The sequence below is a fragment of the Phocoena phocoena genome, chromosome 10, assembly GCF_963924675.1.
Source record: "Phocoena phocoena chromosome 10, mPhoPho1.1, whole genome shotgun sequence".
Lineage (NCBI taxonomy): Eukaryota > Metazoa > Chordata > Mammalia > Artiodactyla > Phocoenidae > Phocoena > Phocoena phocoena.
Window position 1 is genome coordinate 9,282,135 of NC_089228.1, and position 22,581 is coordinate 9,304,715.

Genomic DNA, 22,581 nt, shown 5'->3' on the forward strand with positions numbered 1-22,581 from the left:
AGAAATAAAAGGAATCCAAATCGGAAAAGAAGAAGTAAAGCTGTCACTGTTTGCAGATGACATGATACTATACACAGAGAACCCTAAAGATGCTACCGGAAAACTACTAGATCTAATCAATGAATTTGGTAAAGTAGCAGGATACAAAATGAATGCACAGAAATGTCTTGCATTCCTATACACTAATAATGAAAAGTCTGAAACAGAAATTAAGGAAACACTTCCATTTACCATTGCAACAAAAAGAATAAAATACCTAAGAATAAACCTATCTATATAGACAAAAGACCTGTATGCAGAAAACTACAAGACACTGATGAAAGAAACTAAAGATGATACAAACAGATGGAGAGATATACCATGTTCATGAAATGGAAGAGTCAACAGTGTGAAAATGACTACACGACCCAAAGCAATCTACAGATTCCATGCAATCCCTATCAAACTACCACTGGCATTTTTCACAGAACTAGAACAAAAAATTTCACAATATATACATGGAAACACAAAAGACCCCGAATAGTCAAAGCAATCTTGACAAAGAAAAATGGAGCTGGGGGAAACAGGCTCCCAGACTTCAGACTATACTACAAAGCTACAGTAATCAAGATAGCATGGTACTGGCACAAAAACAGAACTACAGATCAATGGAACAGGATAGAAAGCCCCGAGAGAAACCCACGCACATATCGTCACCTTATCTTTGATAAAAGAGGCAAGAATATACAATGGAGAAAAGACAGCCTTGGTGTGGTGCTGGGAAAACTGGACAGCTGCATTTAAAAGAATGAAATTAGAACACTCCCTAACACCATACACAAAAATAAACTCAAAATGGATTAAAGACCTAAATATAAGCCCAGACACTATAAAACTCTTAGAGGAAAACATAGGCAGAACAGTCTATGAAATAAATCACAGCAAGGTCCTTTTTGACCCACCTCCTAGAGAAATGGAAATAAAAACAAAATAAACAAATGGGACCTAATGAAACTTAAAAGCTTTTGCACAGCAGAGGAAAACACAAACAAGATGAAAAGACAACCCTCAGTATGGGAGAAAGTATTTGCAAATGAAGCAACTGACAAAGGATTAATCTCCAAAATTTATAAGCAGCTCATGCAGCTCAGTATCAAAAAAAAACAAACAAGCCAATCCAAAAATGCGCAGAAGACCTAAATAGACATTTCTCCAAAGGAGATATCCAGATTGCCAACAAACACATGAAAGGATGCTCAACATCACTAATCATTAGAGAAGTGCAAATCAAAACTACCTTGAGGTATCACCTCACTCCAGTCCGAATGGCCATCATCAAAAAACCTACAAACAATAAATGCTGGATAGGGTGTGGAGAAAAGGGAACCCTCTTGCACTGTTGGTGGGAATGTAGATTGATACAGCCACTATCAAAAACAGTATGGAGGTTCCTTAAAAAGCTAAAAATAGAACTACCATACGACCTAGCAATCCCATTACTGGGCGTATACCCTGAGAATACCATAATTCAAAAAGAGACATGTACCCCAATGTTCATTGCAGCTCTATTTACAATAGCCAGGACATGGAAGCAAGCTAAGTGTCCATCGACAGATGAATGGATAAAGAAGATGTGGCACTTATATACAATGGAATATTACTCAGCCATAAAAGAAACAAAATTGAGTTATTTGTAGTGAGGTGCATGGACTCTGCCATACAGAGTGAAGTAAGTCACAAAGAGAAAAAGAAATACCATATGCTAACACATATATATGGAATGTAAAAAAAAAAAAAAGGTTCTGAAGAATATGGGGGCAGGACAGGAATAAAGATGCAGACAGAGAGAACGGACTTGAGGACACAGGGAGGGGGAAGGGTAAGCTGGGACGAAGTGAGAGAGTGGCATGGACATATATACACTACCAAATGTAAAACAGATAGCTAGTGGGAATCAGCTGCATCGCACAGGGAGATCAGTTCAGTACTTTGTGACCACCTAGAGGGGTGGGATAGGGAGGGTGGGAGGGAGATGCAAGAGGGAGGGGATATGGGGATGTATGTATACCTATAGCTGATTCACTTTGTTATACAGCAGAAACTAACACACCATTGCAAAGCAATTATACTCCAGTAAAGATGTTAAAAACAAAATGTAAAGAAAAAAAGAACTGGAAGGATTTAAGGATGGCTACAATGAAGGACTGGGCTGCAGAATGAATTATTTAGTTACCCCAATATGCCCTGCTCCTTCACTCCTCTGCTCCCACCTCCTGGGTTTGGAGTAGAGGAGTTTCTTCGCATTATCTGATGAGCTTTAGTGCATCACTTCCTGTTTTACCTCCTCTCAGGCATCTTTCCGCAATCACAGCATCACCACCCTAGACAAGCTTGCATTTTATCTTACCCCACACCATCTACCCATGTATTCCGCACTGTGCCTGCAGTATTTCTCATGTTACATAGTCATCAACTATTTTCTGATACATTTACTGAGCTCTGTATGCTTTGAGGACGGGATTTTTGTCCTCTTCTTATTTTTCCAACTCAGCACAGAGCAAAGCACACAGTAGATAGTTAAGTTTTTAGTGAAAAGGAGTGGAAAGAGTTAAAATTGCTTTTATTCTTGTAGCTCATCTGCAGATGTATTGGGTTGGGTAGGAAGATAGGCAATCTTCTCCGGACACATATTTGGGAATGAAATTAATTCAAAGCCTCTCAATGAACACATGGGTGACTCATGGGATCTTTATCTCCCTGAGATAACACAGGAAGGAAACAGTGACAGAACCACAACCTGGCTTGTTTAAAAAGGCCCACAGAGAACATGCGGCCTTCTGGGGAGAATAATTACTTAGATTGGAGTAGAGACAGAATAGAAAGAAAGGCAAATATTTGATTCTTTGTGAGTGAGAGGATGGAGTTCTTTTTAAGGTGCAAAGCATGTTTTATGGAATCTTTGGAGACCTTGCCCATCCGAAAAGGAAGACAAAGCAGGATACCAGCGGAGGAGTTGTTTTTCTTTACAGCGTCTTCTTTTAGCAATAACTATTCAAATTAAAGGAGAACATAAATTGTAATCAGCAACTTTTGTTAGATCAGAAAGATGCCAATAAACGCCCTCTCCTCCTTCTACCTCTCGAAGAATCTTTGCAACAGCAAGGAAGGCAAAGGAAAAGAAAAGGGGCAGCAATTTCAGAAGGTAAGAGAAAGAGAAAAAGAACACAAGAACAAAAGAGCCCCAGGAAGGCAAAGCGATGTTGGTGCCTGAGCTGGATCATACAGTGTATGATCTTGGGGGTCAGAAGGGACCTCAAGAGGTAATGGGGGAAAAGAATCCCTATAGTTGCTGGAGAGGGTGTGGAGGAAAGGGAACACTCATGCACTGCTGGTTGGAATGTGAATTGGTACAGCCACTATGGAGAACAGTACGGAGGTTCCTTAAAAAACTACAAATAGAACTACCGTATGACCCAGCAATCCCACTACTGGGCATATATCCTGAGAAAACCATAATTCAAAAAGAGTCATGTACCAAAATGTTCATTGCAGCTCTATTTACAATAGCCCGGAAATGGAAACAACCTAAGTGTCCATCATCGGATGAATGGATGAAGAAGATGTGGCACATATATACAATGGAATATTACTCAGCCATAAAAAGAAACGAAATTGAGTTATTTGTAGTGAGGTGGATGGACCTAGAGTCTGTCACACAGTGAAGTAAGTCAGAAAGAGAAAAACAAATACCATATGCTAACACATATATATGGAATTTAAGGAAAAAAAATGTCATGAAGAACCTAGGGGTAAGACAGGAATAAAGACGCAGACCTACTAGAGAATGGACTTGAGGATATGGGGAGGGGGAAGGGTAAGCTGTGACAAAGTGAGAGAGTGGCATGGACATATATACACTACCAAACGTAAAATAGATAGCTAGTGGGAAGCAGCCGCATAGCACAGGGAGATCAGCTCGGTGCTTTGTGACCACCTAGAGGGGTGGGATAGGGAGGGTAGGAGCGAGGGAGACGCAAGAGGGAAGAGATATGGGAACATATGTATATGTATAACTGATTCACTTTGTTATAAAGCAAAAACTAACACACCATTGTAAAGCAATTAGACTCCAATAAAGATGTAAAAGAAAAAAAAAAAAGAATCCCTATAGTTATCCTGCTACGGAAATAATGGAGAAATTACAAAGGGAAAATACTCTTAGAAAATGCAGCTCGCTTATATACACTTTTACTGTGTTATTATTTCACTTCTTCTTAAGGGTAATGATCTCTCAGAAAGCTCTTTTAGCATAATAAAACAAAGGATATATGCTAATTGGGATATTATTATGAAAATAACATGATCTTTTCAAAAGAAGACTATCAGCTAAAAGAATAGACCAGATATAGGGCCTCATTTGTATTTCATGGCTGCAAGTTTGAAACTATCCTGCATAAATTATGTACAAAACCCAACCCACAAAGAGACACACGTTTAGCCACCCTAACGTTTAGCCACCCTACACAGCACCAACCATTCTCTTAGAGTATCATGCTGCTGAGAAAACTCATACCTTCCACAGTTGCTCGCTTGGGCTGAATGGTGATGGCTCCTTCTGCAATATCTTCATGCTGGTGCAGTGGGTTTATTTTGGATCCCCAGCTGTCTGATCCCACCCAAAGGAAATGGCCTACTTGGTCAGCTCTTTTGGCTGCTGCAAGGATCTGCCTGTGGAGAGGAACATTAAAAATATATCTTAATGATAAAGAGCAGCTATTGAACACATACATATTAGGAATGAAGCAGAAGAAAAGCAAGTTAATATTTCTCAAAAAGTAAGTGATCAATAGTAAGAAAAAGGATTTACATCCTTAATATATAAAGAGTTTTTGTAAACCAATAAGACAAGTAATCAAAGTAGCTTGAGGTAAATAGGCAAAGTATTAAAAATCAAAAGATAAAAGGAGTAATATAAATAACCAGTAAGCTGGTTATTCACATACATTAAAAAGGCAGAAAATGTGAATTAGAACACAATATTTAACTTTGGCCAAAACGTTCGTTTGCTTTTATTCTGTGTTGTGAGTTTTGGCATGAGGCTGGAGACGTGAGCACTCCCATTCACTGCTGGTAGTACGTATCTTTTCTGGAAAGCAATGTATCAGTCTAAATGAAGCATCTTGAATTATTTATAAAAATGAACAGAGATTCACATTAAGCTTGAAACATGTACAGCTCATGTTTATAAATGAAAATAGTATACAAATAACAAGGGCAATAAGGGCAAATAAAAAAAGGGAAACTCATTCTTCATGAAATTAATACAATAATATTTTTGGAAGAACAGGGGATGGATAAGAGGTAACTACATTTGTCCAACAGAAACTACTTTGGTGGGTAATAACAGCAGCGGTGGTTGGTTTGCCTCTCAGGACTTGCAGATACCAGGTACCACAGATGTACATGGTTCAATACAGTATGACTGGTTGAAAAACTGTATATGAAATTGCAAAAACCAAAGGTCTCCTTCTCTTTCATCTGGGCAGCATATGGAATGGTAATTTTCTAATAAAATCCTAAGGAATACGTTCTGATACTGTGAACACCCAAACAGTAGAAGGTGGTAGATGTGAGGTGGTGAGTTAAACATGACGGTGGTCGGAGTGAGGGAAGAAGTTAAATTACCATTAAGATATGAGATGGTAACACCCTCTAGGAAATCTTCACCTTGGCTTACAGAATTCTAGAAACCAAAGGTGTGTTTTCCCAGGCAGAAAACAGCCTCTCTGGAAAAATCTGAACCACCCCAGGAAAAAGATTCTAGATACTGACACAGAATTTTTCTCTCATGGAATGGCCACTGGGATGCCTGACCAGTCCACCCAGAGCCCTGTCAGTTGACAAATTCTGCCCATGTACATAGAACTCTCTGTGTCTTACTCAAATGGAAACTGCCGGAAATGACGCATCATTGTGGAAAATTCCCAAGGTAAAATAGAAACCAAATAAATTAACAAGGGAAAGGAAATTGGTGTGGAGTGAGGCAGAGAAAATACACCAAAAAAACAAACAAAAAAGAAGCAAGTGCAGTTAAATGAGAATTATCATCTCTATTACCAAGAATGAGATAGAAACAATAAGAAATAAGCCTTAGTTATTAAAAATATGAAACTAAAATTAAGTTAGAAGAGATAAAGAAGAAAGCGAAGAAACATTTTCAGAAAGCAAAACGACAACAAAAAGGTATAACATACACAAGAAGAGAGAAGTGTCTTAAAGAATAAACCCAGGAAGACTTGCATCCAACTAATAGCATTTCCAGAACAAATGTAAAGAGAAATTAAAGTTTTAAATATCTTTTTAATGAAAAAAAAACCTTCAAGGAATTGAAAGTATGAATTTCCAAATTAAAAGAGACTCATCCAGCAATTTAATGGGGGGAAATAAAGCATGTCACAGAATTAAGAATTCTGGAAAAAGTGAGAATGAAGCTTTCAAGAGAAAACTGGGAACTCTGGAGAGTAATAAGAAGCAGAATATTACCAACCTCTCAAGAGAAGGGGAAAAAAAAAAAAAAAGGATGACAGATGATGAAGTAATGCCTTCCAAATTTTGAGAAAAAAACATTCATAATCTAGAATTCTAATATTTAACACACAGAATCGCTATACAAATGGAACTGGCATCTATAAAGGTAGAAAGACAGACAGATAGATGGAAAGACAGATAGATAGATAGACAGATATTCAAGGGATCTTAAAGATCCCTATGCAATCCTAAAGATTTCCTATGCAAACTTAGAATCTCAAATGCCTTGCAAGTTTCAAGTTTTGTAACTCATCAGTCACCACAGATACTTGCTATATATCATTTACGTGCCAGGTATGATGTGTTTAAAAATAAATATGAGACCACACCTTACATTTCCAACTAGTAATTAAGTGTGGAGGCAGGATGAGAATATTTTTAGGCATGAAACACACAGAAAAGTTTTTCTTTAATTTTTCCTTTACTAGAAAATCATTGGAGGGTGCACTTCAGCAGAAAAAGAAAATAAATGATGAATAAAAATGAAAGAAAGAGAGAGAGAAAGAAAAAGAAAATCTTAAAATAATAGAGACCAGTCTAGTTTAAAACAGAAAGATGGAGCTTTGTCCGAAAAAGTAATGGAACTCACAGATTATTTTATATATATGAACATATGGGAAAAGTGACAGATCTAGGACATTAATAATAAAATATTAAAGATAACTATGCAAGTAAAAACACTGTCATATTAACTCCAGGAAAAACAAAAAGGTTTTCCCCCAAAATCATATCACAGAAAAAATACTTGATGCTGTAGTATATAATATTTATACGATCATAATAATGTCAACTCTGATTTTTACTAAATGAAAATCTGATAGAACAATGTTGGGAAGATAAAGGAGGTGTCAATGAGCCAAATTCTACCTCACATAAGAGGAACTGATAGATAATATTTTAAAGTAGTAGTTCCAAAATTGCAGTATAAGCACATTAGGCAGGGAAAAGCAGTAGAATTCGCTTAAAGAAATATAATAATTGCTCAAGGAGAACAAAACCAGAGAGTATGGTGGGATGCGACAGGAGACCAATGTTTTGCATCAAAAATGTTTTAGTCATATTTTGTTTTTTTAAAAAAAATTATGCACCTTTATTATTTTCACAAAAATAAAACACAATCGTTTATACTTTATCCATAGAGATACCATTTCTATTGATACTAATCTATCCAAAGGATATGATTACTGATGCTGTGAAAATCGTATGTTCATTACTGGAGATGACCTAAATGCAGAGCAATGAGGGACTGGTTAAAGAAATGATAGTACAGCCAAAGGATGGATTAGAGACCAATTAAAATTCTACATAGTTTGATTTCTGCATGGTATTGTTAAGAAAAAAAAAAGTCAAATTAATAAAACTGAAAAAGACGATTCAGTTCTTACATAATGAAGGCTGGCCCCACATATATGAATATATGCGTACTTAAACGTATAGAGGTGTATGACAGCACAGAAAAATAAGGATAATACACAATTTGTTGCTGATAACAATTCATTGAGAAAGTGCTGATGAGGTTTGAAGAGCATGAAAAGGATGGGGAGAAGCCAACTATAACAAGGTAAGAAAGACAAAACTGATATAAATACAAAAAGTAAATATTCACTTTAATATGTTTACATAAAAGTGTGGGTTAATTTATTAAGAGAAATAAGATTAAACCATTTAAACATATTATGGTATGAGATGTGAACTGCAAAAAGTAGAATATCAAATTCTATGCGATCCTGATTCTGTTGGGGAAAACTTACTTACGTTTAGAATAAAATAATTGCAAATGTTAAACCAGAATTTTATTAGTGGTTATCTCTGAGTGTTGGGATAGCAAGTTTTATAGGGGATTACTTGCGATCCTGATTTGTGATTATTCTCTCTAACCTTTAATTCTTCTAGATAAGCAGGGGGCAGAGTAAACATAAGGATTCCTTTAACTAAAATGCAACGGCAAAAATGTTTCCATTATTTTCCAATGGGTTACAATAGCTCTGTATTACTTTTATAATCAGAAAAAAAAGTGTTTCAGGAAAACAATACACTCCGTCTAACATTCAAATTATCAGTACCCATGACTGATTAAGCACTTAGCTTCAAAATCTAGATATTAAGGTCTTCTCACTGCTATTCTCTGACAAAGTATTTGAAATTAATGTTCTAAGAAATCTCAAAATTCCCCATCTACAGTGCAGATCTTCTGAAAAAAGAAATAACATAACATTGTGGGTTAACAGTGGGCTTAAGTTCATGTTTTGGGAGAGACTTATAATATGCACTTGACTTTTATTACTGTGCTCAAAAACTATTACTGCTGTCACTTCTATGAGTCACACTACACAATGGTATTCAACCACAAACTCCCATGCAAAAAATAATGAGCACAGCTATTGAGCAGATTTTATACCTTTTTACATCGCAAACTAAAACCTCACACTACCTGCAAGTCAAGGATATTATAACCAGTTAATCACCAGAGCTATTAGTAAATAAATCTTTTATGTGCCATGTACATAAATATAAACAGGGGGCCACACCTTATCAATGTATTACATACTTTAGAATGTGCAAAATATGTATGAAAAAAATTTGAGATGATTAAGAAAAGTATGAGTTGACAAGACTTGGAGCAAAAAAAAGAAAGACTAATATTATAACAACAAAGTGCCTTAAATAACTGAATCACAAAGTGTTGAAGAAAATGCCCTAAGAGCGAGAGAATCAGCATTTTGTAAGCAGAGAAATGATACGTCTAAGGGGTGATCAGAAACAGTTTCATGGAGAAGGGCACGTTGGAAATAAACCTCGAAGAACAGACACAATCTCAACAGGTAGAGAAGTAGAGGAGAAACACCATGAGTCAAAGCCCTGATGGAGGAGTGGTTAGGACACACTGGAGGAACAGTAATGCATTGTAGGTGGAGAACTGAGTGAGTGAAGGCAGGGTCTACATGCAAAAATAGGACCACATTTTAAAGCATCGTGAAGTTCGGAGAGAGAGGCCTTCACTTAAATTATTAAACAGACTAGGCATTTGATTCGTTCTCATTTGATGACATTCACTGAGGATCTGCCATGTACTGAACACTGTGATAAGGGCTAAGGATATGAAAGGGACTCAAAAGGGACATCACCTCTGTCTTAATGATGGCTACAGACTAGTGGAGAATACAGACACTACTTAAATGATCAAAGGATGTAAAATTACATCAGTGACATAAACTATGAAACTGAGTTGTTACGACAAACTTATCAAAGCTACATTGTTCAGAGAAATCTTCCCTCAAAAGCAACACTATCGATGGCACTAAAATGATGAAGTGGGGAAGCAAAGCATTCCAGGCAGCTGGAAGAGAATGTACAAAGACCCAGGGAGGAGGAAACACAAATGGCCCCTTGCCTGCAGTACACAAAGCACGAGGGAGCATGGGATGAAATAAAGCTAGAAAAGCACAAGTCCAGATCACCATAGAAAGAGCTCAAAAGGATTTTCATTTTACTGATGGGAAAACTGAGGCCTCAAAGGGTTAGGGAAGTAGCGTGTGGGGAGAGGCTTGCCCAAGGTGAGACAGTGGTCATTTAAATAGCAAAAAAAAAATATCCATCCTCGGGTATCCTGACTTGAGGTTTAATACTCTTCTCATTTACTCGTCCTGCCACCCATGTCAGAGCTCAAAACTGTGATGGGGTTAAGGTTATGAAAGGAAGTCAAAAGGGGCATCACCTCCATTTTAATGATGTGTACAAACTAGTGGAGAATACAGACTCCAGTTAAGTGATGGGTGGATTCAGAAGCAGATGGAGGATACACATGGAGGGGGACACACAGGACCGGCAGGCTGGCAAGTGATGGAGAGGCAATACTCCACGTGGGGGTAACAATGGCCTGGAACCTTCAACTTTACCCTTAATAAAAGATATTCACCTTCAAATTAAGTGACATATTATTTTGAACTGTGAGACAAACTAAGATTAAAAAAATCCACACAGCTTTCCCATCAGCAGAGGTGTAAACTGGCAACATCTCTTTGGAAAACAATACTCACATTTACGAAGGAACACACATTTGTCCTGGAAACTTATTTTCCAGGAATTTCTGTTTTAAATACTTATAAATATATAATGTAATACACTTGTACATTATTATATATTTGCAGTATGTTAATATTATATATCACACATTGTAAAGTATGTGTATATTAATATTTCATATTTGCACACACAGATTTGTGGGAGAGAAAGTTTATCGCAACACAATTTATAATTGCAAAAGTCTGTAATCAAACTTAAATGTCAATCAGGAAGGGAGCAGTTAGACAAATGACAGGAAATATATAAAATGCAATTCTGCATGGCTATTGAAAAGACTGAATAGATCTATAGATACGGACATCCAGAGACTTCCACGAAAAAAGAGGGAGTGAAGGCGAGCAGGGGGGAGATCAATAGTGTTCTACCATTTGTGTAAAAATATACACACTGTCCCTAGAAAAAATATACAAGACACTCGTTATTAGCTATAGCGTCTGGAAAGGAGAAGTTGTTAGCTACGGGACAGGATGAATGCAGCTTTTTTTTTTAATCTAGAGTCTTTAACATTTTTTGATATTTTAAATCAGGTGTAATTACTGTTTGTTCTAAAAATGATAAGGATTGTGGACCAACCGAGGTGGCAGCGGTCAGAAATGGAAACAGGGCCTATTTGTGCTCTAGAAACATTTCGAAGGTTAGCCCTCCATGGCTTGGCCAAGGAATGAGCTAAAATGGAAAGTCAAAATTAACAATCAGATTGTTGACACCAAGGAGGATCAAGGTAAAGAAAAAGACAACAAGTGGATTGGAGAATGTAGAGATATGACAAGCTTGGTTTTGAACACATGAAGTCCAAAGCAGGAGTAATACGGCCAGAAATATAAGGCATTTTTCTTTTACATTAAGAAGAACTACTCGTTAGATAAGAGTCTGTTACACGTAGATTTATTATTTAATAAAAGAACCTTTGGAAAGTCCAGGGGTCTTCTCTTTTACAAGTAACTGAATACATTTTTTTAGGTAATGGGGGGAAATATATGACAGAAACATGCCGCTGCTTCCACGGTTCGCTCTAATTACTTCTGTGGGGTAGAAAGCGCGAACAGACTTTGCCACCATGTAATTATCGATTTGATTCTGTGCTATCTTTTCCCCTTTGTCTGCCAGGATCCTGATCTTTCTGTCTCCTAAATTGCAACACGCATATTAACGAATTTCACCAGTCAGCCTTACTTGATATCCTCATCGTTGGCAAAAATCACGACAGCCCTGGAGTTGGGTGTGTCCAGGAGCTGTTTGATAATTTTATCGAAGTCAATGGTCCTGTCTTTGCGTTCTTGGGGGATTCTCACGGACTGGGCAATGCAGAGCCCACCTGTGTAAGAAAAGAAAGCAGAGTGTCAATAAAGTTCTCGCAGAGATACCAAACAAACCAGGGAGAGTAGACGGGGAGGAGGAACTTGCAAATTCTGAGCGCATAGCACTTCCTTGGTGATCTGCTGAATGAGGAAGGCTTAGCACCTTATGCTGAGTTCATACTTGGTGCACCTTCCATGGTAAGGCACAGCCTCATTTTCTTAGTAATGCACTTGTATGCACAGGAGTACCAGTGATACTGATTCTGGAGAGGTAAGGTTAGGTAGACAAACTGGATGGGAGGGCTTTAAAATGAATGTAAGACACTACAAGAAAACCACAGTCAACTACAATATAAAAGTACTTGAACAGGTAAAACTCATGTCAATTTCTATTGCTTTTCTGGTGTTTGCATTCTCATAATTTTTTCCCCTTTATACCCGTTCCAACTTTTCAAGCTCACAGCCAATGGAGTAAATCTAAAAATAAAACAACAAGAACAAGATCAAGTATTATAAATCAGAGTAATAAATTTTTATTGACCACATACTATGTGCCCAACCTACAAATGTGTGTTCTATGTATGTTATCTGATCTTAAAAATCCTTATAAGGTAGTTAGCATTGCCCATTTCATGTTAATAGAAAAGGGGATTAAACAGAAAAATAAATGTGTTTACTCCAGACTTCTCAGGACCATTATGGTATTAACTGGCTTATGAATATCAAGACAGGGGAACATGCAGCAGTTTAGCAAGCAACTGATACCCTCTCCACTACTCAACACCCGCTTAGTAGCAGCTCCTGGATCTAGTGGGTTTTGTTTGTTTGTTTGTTTTATGAAACACAACTTAAGAAAGGCTTGCATAGACAAAAGAGGTAGAGAGGATTATTTGTAGGAAAGGCCCCAAAGGTCATCCAATGGGCAGAAGACCTAGGGGCAGAGACAAGAGGAAAACCTTGTTCTTTTTGTAATGTGGAGATACCCATAATTAACAAGCTTATACCCAGAGCATTGACAACTGGGTGGAAGCTACTAGGCTTCCACAAGCATAGAAAAGTATAAACTCTAATCCAAAAGTGAACCTCCATTACATCTTTTTTTGTTTGTTTGGTTGGTTAGTTTTTGTGGTACGCGGGCCTCTCACTGTTGTGGCCTCTCCCGCTGCGGAGCACAGGCTCCAGGCACGCAGGCTCAGCGGCCACGGCTCACGGGCCCAGCCACTCCGCGGCATGCGGGATCCTCCCGGACCGGGGCACGAACCCGCGTCCCCTGCATCGGCAGGCGGACTCTCAACCACTGCGCCACCAGGGAAGCCCCCTCCATTACATCTTAATCCCAATCAGTGTCAGCTCTCTCTAAGTGGCTCTCAACCTTCAATGTGCTTGAAATCACTGGTGGTCCTTCTGTAAAGTATAGAAGTCCAGCGACACTATCAACCAACTTGACCTAATTGACATTTCCAGAGCGATCCCCAGGACAACAGAAGAGTAGACATTCTTTTCAAGTGGGAAATGGAACATTCATTAAGCTAGACCATCTTCTGGGTCATAAAAGAGAAAAAAACCCTTAAATTCAAAAGAACATTATGCTCTCAGACAATAACAGAATCAAACTGAAAATCACTAACAGAAAGAAAAGAGGAAAATCTCCGAACACTTGGAAAGTAAACAACATACATCTACCCACGTGTCGAAGAGGAAGTGTCAAGGGAAATTTAAAAGTATTTCTAACGAAATGAAAATGAAACGGCAACATCTCAAAATATATACATTACAGCTAAACTGATGTTTATACGGAAATAGATATCATTAAATGCTTATGTTCGGAAAGAAGAAACATCCAAAATCAGCAACCTAAACTACTTTAAGAAATAAGAGAAGGGCTTCCCTGGTGGCGCAGTGGTTGAGAGTCCACCTGCCGATGCAGGGGACGCGGGTTCGTGCCCCGGTCCGGGAGGATCCCGCATGCCGCGGAGCGGCTGGGCCCGTGAGCCATGGCCGCTGAGCCTCTGCGTCCAGAGCCTGTGCTACGCAACGGGAGAGGCCACAACAGTGAGAGGCCCGCATACCACACACACACAAAAAAAAGAAACAAGAGAAAGAAGAGCTAAAATACTCCTCCCCCAAAAAAGCAGAAAAAGCCACAATGGTAAATAAATAAAAACTAAATACCTATTAAAATAGCTTTTTTTTTTTTTTTTTTTTTTTTTGCGGTATGAGGGCCTCTCACTGTTGTGGCCTCTCCCGTTGCGGAGCACAGGCTCCAGACGCGCAGGCTCAGCGGCCATGGCTCACAGGCCCAGCCGCTCCGCGGCATGTGGGATCTTCCCGGACCGGGGCACGAACCCGTGTCCCCTGCATCGGCAGGCGGACTCTCAACCACTGCGCCACCAGGGAAGCCCTAAAATAGCTTTTAAAAAATACTAACAATACCAACTACTAGAGAAGGTGCAGGGCAACAGGATGCTCATTCATTGATGGTGGGAATGCCCAATGGTACAACCAGTTTGGAAAACAGTTCGGCATTTCCAAAATGTTAAATATAGAGTTAACCTATCAAGCAGTAGTTCCAATCCTAGCTGTTTATCCAAGTGAACTGAAAAGTTATGTTCACACAAGTGTGCTCGTAAATGTTTACAGAAACTTCATTCATAAACAATAAAACTGGAAACAACTAAGACGTGTGTCAACAGGTGAATGGATAAACTCACCGTGGTCTACCCTGGCAATAGGATACTACTCAGCAACAAAAGGGAACTACTGATTCTTGGAAGAACGTGAATGAATCTTAAATGCATTTTGCTAAGTGAAAAAGTTAAACCCAAAATACTACATGTTATATAATTCATTCATATGACATTCTAGGAAAAAGCAAAACCATAGGGGTGGAAAGTAGATCAGTGGATGCCAGTGGTTATAGGAGAGAGAGGAGGGGTTGACTACAAAGGGACTGCACGAGGGCACTTGGGGGCAGTGGAAATGTTCTGTATGGTGCTGTGATGTAGATACATGACTCCAGGCACTTGCCCAAACCCTAAGAACAACGCGTCACAACAACTGGACTCTACTGTATGCAAGGTCAACCAAGAAGTGAGGGGATCCTAAAATGGAATGCAGGCTGTGACAAACGAACTGCATTATAAATGTATCAGAGAATTTCACTGAAGGGGATGAACAGGAAAGGAGCTGTCCTAAGTAACTTTTAAAAATAGTGTCCGACTGGAAACTCTAAGGATAAAGACAAGAAGAACAGCACATTAAATGGTACTCTCATTTGTAAATTTTCCACAGGGATGCAAGTCAGCAATGCTGGAACTGCTACCCATACTGGAGTCAAACAAAACAAGAAAGAAACCGTATGTAATGGGAACCAGGCTTCTCAGAGTTAGGTAAAGAATTTAAACGCAAACCAGAGAATGTGGTTAGAATGGAACATGCGGCGTGAGGCGGAGTCAGGCTCAGTGTAAACTCACGGCTTAGAGGGAGACGCCTGCATGCGTGGGTTATCTTATACATACATACATGCATATGTGGGCTAGCATACATACATACATAGGTACCCTAACACTATCCATTGAGAGAGTCTAGAAGGAGTGACACTCCATAGCAAAATCTAGTGACCAGACCGGTTTTGAAATACCATCTTTCAACAAAAAGAACCAGGTCTCTTTGGAGAAATGGGTGATTCTGAAGTTGGGGCAAAGCACATGCAAGACAAGTCTGGATCAACTTGTCATGTCAGGAAGCAAGAAGTCCACAAAAGAAAAAAAAAATGGAAGGGGGGATGTCAGAAGGACGTAGGAGCCAACCTAAAAGAGCTCCCAATGAACAAAGCTAGAAAAATATTAGCAACAAAATAAATAATGACGGTACTGAATGACTATCCAAAGAATACCCACAATACATACTCAGGAATCCGTACTATTAACAAATAAATGACCAAAATAATCAACAAATAGGGAAGATGGAATGAATCCCCCTCACAGAACAATCCCAACTAATAAATTTTGAAGGAATGAGTGACATGGAATGTTACCATGAGAACATTAGAGGAAGAACTGCTGTAGGCAAGGTCCACTGAGGAATGCTAAAATTCATGTGAGAAATTATAAGGAGACACTGAACATTTATATGGCTTAAAAGAATCTCACCCCAAATATTTACTAATTATTCTGGTGGTTTAAACATACGCCTACAACTTCTTTGATATTCTTCCTTTGAAGAGGTAGAGATTGTTTTGCCCTTAAGCGTTGTCTGGACTTAGTGCCTAGCTTAAGAATATGGAAAAGGAAAAAGGATAACTGAACAGTGGATAAACTCAGCAGACTCTAACTGGACCACTAAGTTAACATCACTAGTGCTAAGTCACGTTGATTTAATGTGCCCCCTGACATGATGTGGTGATAGGGGTGACCCCCGTTTGTATTTTACTCTGCCCCAAACCCATAACCTTAATCTTCATCTGCTCATGAGAAAATGTCAGAAAAAAATTCAAATTGAGGGACGTACTACAAAATACCTGACTTGTACTTTTCAAAATTGTCAAGATCATGAAATAAAAGACTGAGAAACTGAAAACTGGATTGGATCCTTGGACAGCAAAAAGACATTCATGTAAAACCTGGTGAAATGTGAATAAAGTCTGTAGTTAAGAGTATTTTTCATTGTTAATTTCGATAAATGTACGCTAGTTATTTAAAGTATTAACATTTGGGGAAAATCGAAGATGGGTATATAGGAATTCTATCTTTGTAACTCTTCTGTAAATCTAAAATTATTTCAAGATAAAATTTAAATACACACACATACACACACACACACATCTACCTATCTATCTAATCTACCTATACCTACCTACCTTTCTGGGTCTTATCTGTAACGAATTCTTATTTAGCAAGTAGTGGAGCAGGCCCAGGAATCTGAATTTTTAACAAGAGCTTTAGCTCAGTGGTTCTCATGCATTCATTCACCTGGAGGAGTTGTTTCAAAACACGTATTTCTGGTCCGCACCTCCAGAAATTCTCATTCAGTAGGTTTGGGTGAGGCCTCTGAATCTGCATTTCTAACAAATTTCCAGGTGATGCTGATGTTGTAGGTCAGGGGACCATATTTTGAGAGCACTGCTCTAGGTGATACTGCTGCAGGTGGCCAGGAGATCAGAGTTCGAGAAATATTCACTTGGGTATCTCCAAATTGGTTGTAGCCAATTTAGGCAAAAGTAGAACTTAGGCATGGATATTCTAGCCAAACAATTTTAGGGCACTCTTAGGATGGTGAGATAGGGAGAAAAAGGAAGGGATGCATCATTATGCTTTGTTATAAGGTTTCCAGTGATGCAGAGAGAGAGCAACAGGAGAAATATCCCTTGGTAATGGCGCCTACAGTCTCAAGGCCATAATCGCTCCAAGGCTGGAAAACATCAGGGAGGATAAAGGGATGAAACCATCTGCAAACTGTTCTAGGGCTGCTGTGGGGGAAGAAATGGCCACTTTACCACCTTCTCGGCAGGAGAAGGGGAATAATTCTGGATGGAAACCCAGCTTCTCATCAGGATTCAATTACAACTGAGTGGTTAAGCAAATGAGAGCAAACTCCATTTGGCGACACAATTAGTGGAGGGGCGGCCTGCACTTGTGGGTTTCGGGCTCAGCCAGCGTGCGCTAGGGGAACCGATGTGTGGAGTTTTGTGATTGCAGAATCGAGATGCTCACCATGTCTCAGAGAGAACTGCCCGCAGGTGAGCAAAATCAAACAACTCGACAGAAGAAAGAAACTAGCTGTCAACAGGGTAATGAGAACGGTCACGTTCATAAAGCTAAAATGTAAAAAGGAAGGAAGATTGTAAAACAAAGGATGAGAGAGAACCATGCTGTTTTGATCTTTTCCTCCCGGAAGGCTTGAGAGGCACCTGCTGGAAAGACAGTCATTTCATTTGCCTCAGACCCAAAGGAGAAGGCGGCAGGTAGGTAAGTGTACGTATGTTGCACACAGATGACTTTGACCGGGCGTTCAATTCAGACCGAGCATGTCATGCCAGAAATGGGCCATTGTGAGACAATAATCCGGGTCTTGTGTGTCTGCCAGCAAGGAATGAAGTGGTCCACACACCTGCATACACACACCTGGTGTTCAGATGTCAGTTAGCTTATTTCTCAATAATGGTGATAACTCAGCTCACTACACTCAGCTCTGCTAACATGTAACCAATTTTTTCATCTCAAGCTACTGCCCTATCGAATGCGAACTTTCTACGGTTCGTGTTCTAGCTTAGCCCCTCAGAGTGGATTCAGCTCGCACACTGTTACGTACCTGATGCTATTTAGTCACCTCAGCACCTGAGCAACCTACATTTGAGAAAATACTGGTTCAACACCACGAGCTTAAGAACCGAACTTTTGAGGTGAGTTTCTTTTGTGTGTGAAGACTAACTGGAATTCGGCAGTGGCGGCTGGCATTGCAACTGACAAGGAGGCCTTGCATTGCTGTGGGGTACAAACACGTAGGAAAAATTGGACGGTATCATCATACATGTTGCAAACGGACGCATGTCACAGGACGATTCCGTTCATAACACGTCAGCTTTGACTGTAAAAGCCCACTGTCAGCAGCCTGAGGACATACAAGCCACTGAGGTAACGGAAGGAATTTCAGCATGTCAGAAATCAATCTGCTTTTCAATTTGGAGCTGAAAACTGGTCAGTTTTCCGTCTGTCTGTGGTAGCGAGCAATCTATAACTGCAAGAGAAACTTCAGGAATCAGGCCACAGAGTGTTTCCATTAAAAATACTTTTCTCTCCCAAATGATTATGGATTCTTTTCCACCTAATAAGCAGAAGCAATAGGAAAGCATTTAAAGTTTGCAGCTCAGTTCTGTCAGAGCTTACACATGATACACTCTCTCTGATGATCTGGTCTATGATTTAGATATGCCAATTTGCGTTAGCAAGTATTTATTGAGAGCGACCGATTGGCACCTGCAGGTATCTGTGGGCAAGACAGATGGGGGGGGTGGGGAGAGGGAGACAAAGTGGAAGAGAGTAAGTAGCCACATGGACGTGGGAAAAGGTACCCAGGGTCAGAGGAGAGGTGGGCAAAGATTTTGGTGATTGAGGCACATTTGTTGGAAGCCTAAGAATTATAGGCTCAGGGTTTTTGATTTTTCTTAGTCCCTAACTGGCTGCATAATCTTTCACATACGCATATTCCTTTCCAGATTGAGAGGGAAGAGGACAGAAGGCAGGAAGGCCGGAAGCAAGGGCACATGAACTCTCAAAGGAAACGCTCAGGAGCCAGACTGGAAAGAGCATTTAGGGGAGCTTGCAGAGATGAGCCCGCCTATAGCCACGTGTACTAAAAAGCAGCGGTTAGACCAATGGGGCTGGGGTTGCATTGCACGAGACTTTATGAGACAAAAACCATAAGAAACTATATGCTTGGGTGAAAAACGTTCTCCTCTGTCCCTGCCAGGAAGCACTATGTCTCTCACTGAGAGTAGAACTCATGTGCTGTCTGGACAGGTTACTGAAAGGTTAATCCATCACATCTCTCAGCCAAGGAATGTTAGACTTCACATCTCACTTAAATATGTTCAGCAATTTCAGGGGCATCACTGTGCCTGAGAAGAATTTGCATCTTACTTTGGGAGACATTGAGATTTAAAGCAGTCTTGAACAGAGCCATGCGTATTCTAGCTGGCTTGATCCGAGAACCTAAGAAATGAAAGCACACTTAGTCCCACCCTCTGATTTTAAAGATGCTGACAATGGTCTGGAAAGGGAAGGTGATGGCCAACTCAGCATCAGAGCCGAGGCTCTGAAATTAACACGTTTCTTCTTCTTAAATTTCTGATTTCATCCTCTCTCAGCTGGTGATGTTACACCCTGAGTTACCCTCTTTGCCATTTTACATCCATGCATTCATGCATTAAACAGACAATTCACTTAGCATCTGGCATGTCTCAAGCATTCTTTTAGTTGCTAGGGATAAAGAAATGAACATAAAAGAAAAATAGCCTATTCACTCTCAAGGGGATACACACCAATAAGACAACTTTTCCTCTTAATTCTCTTTCAAAACTGTGATGGCCTCTGAAGACGCTCCGAGTTTTGCTTGCAACCAAAATCCCAGTACGAAACATCAAGTTATTCTCAGCAGCTGGTAACTTGGCAGGTCGTGAGCGGGTTAATCAAGAATATGCCCTGATTCAAGAAGCCTTTGGAAGGCAAGCTGGTCCTTTCCCTGAACAAGAACTAAGAAACTGCCTGACGTTTTACAGTCACTGGTTTTCCCTGTGGCTTGAGCAGCCTCAGCCGTCAGAAGCAACTGCGTCTCCAAGCAGCGACTCTGTAAGGATGGACCACTACGCATCCCCGGACAGTAAAAAGGAGGTCAGCTCACGAATCTCAAACATGACCGCTTTTGCCAAACCGCTGTTTGCATTTAGTCAAGTTCCCACTTGGCTGTGTGGGGGTGAAATGGAGCAAGCTGATTTTAGGATTCATTTTATTTTTTTAGTTTTTTTGTGTGTGATCTTTTTTTAAAAATTTTTTTATTGGAGTATAGTTGACTTACAATGTGGTGTTAGTTTCTGCTATAATCAGTTACACATGTACGTATCACCACTCATTTTTACATTCTTGAAAATTAGGGGATAATTGGATAGCATGTCTGTGTGGGAATCCATCCAGAGAATTCAACTTCAGTGGGAGTTTAGGGCAGGCATATATATAAATATATATACATATATATGTGTGTGTATATATATACATATATACATATATATATGTAGAGGGAGGAACCATTTTAATATTTCATTACATTTCTAAGGCAGTGGTTCTAAAGATATGCTCTTACCTTTGTGAATTCCCTAGTAATCTGTGTATGCCTTTCTTACAGTACTAATTTAAAAAATAATCTCCACACTACTAGTTTTCCTGAATAAATTAATAAGTGATTTATGCCACTCCTCATTGGTTTCACTAAAGTAATACCTTTCCCCCATAAGGACTCCCTTTATTGGTTCCAAAGACTTTTTAATTCCTCCATTCTTTTTTTTTATTGAAGTATAGTTGATTTACAATGTTGGGTTAAGTTTCAAGTGTACAGCAAAGTGACATATATAGACATATACATATGTATATGTCTATATATGTATATGTATATATATATATACATATATATTCTTTTTCAGCTTATTTTCCCTTATAGGTTATTACAAAATATTGAGTATAGTTCCCTGTGCTATACAGTAGGTACTTGTTGGGTACCTATTTTATATATAATAGTGTGTTTATGTTAATCCCAAATTCCTAATTTATCCCTCCCCCTTCTCCTTTGGCAACCTTATTTGAACACCACCAAGTACTAAAGGAGGTGGGGAAAGGTGAGGTACTCATTCATTTTATAGATGAGAGGACAGAAGCTTGGAAGTTACATTGATTTGTCCAACACCAACACATGTCAGGACACAAATTGCAAACAACTGACCCTCAGTCCAGAGCTGTTTCCTCATCAGCTCTGAGGATTCTGATGAGGTTCCCCCCACATCCCACCCTTACTCTTTCCTCCATCACATTTCTTTCAATGAATCAAGAAACCAGCATAAATGGAATGCTTAAAACTCCTATGACCTTCGAGGCCATCAAACTTGTCTAAACAAGCGAACATTTTTGTTAACCCTTTTATAATAGTATCTTTTCAGTTAAGGAATCAGTGCCAGAGATTTTGAACTCACCCTCTTCAAAAAACAAACATCTCTCTCTTTGTACGTCCTGAATAAAAATAATTGAGTCTTCATCCTGTCAGCGGAAAAGGGATAATTGTACTCAGATCTCAAGGCTCGTTCAGCACGGTTGATGGAATGTTTAAACACACAGAATTCAACTTTATAGAAAACATAAAGAAAGCGTCCCTTTCATACGATTAACACTACCAATCTGAATAACAGTTTACAATCCTGGATATCAAAATCAGACTTCTCTCATACGACCCGCGGTCACTGAAACCGTGACCTCTGCATGCTGAAAGAGAAGTTACACTGAATTTTTAGAATTGTGCTATTTTCAGCAGCTCGTTCCCCACCTCCCCTTAGTGTCTCTGCTAAGATAGATCAGTACTGCAGCAAAATATGGTTCTCTTGAGACTTGAAAGAGTACACGTATCAATAAAAGCCATTTTTAAAGAATGTGAGCATTTATCATTGTTAAAGGAACCTTGCTATTTATCAGCCTGTATGTCTCAAATCAAAGAAGTGGAAACAAATGAATTCTGCCTTTAATGGCTTTAGAAATATCTCACCCTCACCATTTTTCACACGCTCAGAGGAATTTCTTCCCCTCCCTCACTGAAGAGTGTAGTATTTAAGGCTTTATGTCACATGACACTTCTCTTGTTTGGATTGAAGTATAATTGATTTACAATGTTGTGTTAATTTCAATTGTATGGCAAAGGGATTCCGATTCTTTTCCCTTACAGGTTATTACAAAATATTGAGTATAGTTCCCTGTGCTATACAGAAGGTCCTCGTTGGTTATCTATTTTATGGGGATTAACATATAACACTTCTTTAAGCACAAGAGATAAAGCAAGATGCTGGATCACAACACAATCTTCATCTATGTGACTAAATCGGGTG

General features: G+C 39.2%; 1 protein-coding gene across 3 annotated transcripts in view; it reads right to left on the bottom strand.

Moving 5' to 3' along the window:
* The window catches only part of GRM7 (glutamate metabotropic receptor 7), an 843,150-nt gene that overhangs the window by 405,482 nt on the left and 415,087 nt on the right, over window positions 1–22,581 (bottom strand). For all 3 annotated transcript variants that reach the window (XM_065884514.1, XM_065884513.1, XM_065884515.1), the window contains exons 3-4: window positions 11,824–11,965; window positions 4,553–4,707 (exon numbers count right to left, since the gene is read on the bottom strand). In XM_065884514.1, coding sequence (XP_065740586.1) covers window positions 4,553–4,707; window positions 11,824–11,965 — 297 coding nt within the window. The remainder of the gene's footprint in view (window positions 1–4,552; window positions 4,708–11,823; window positions 11,966–22,581) is intronic.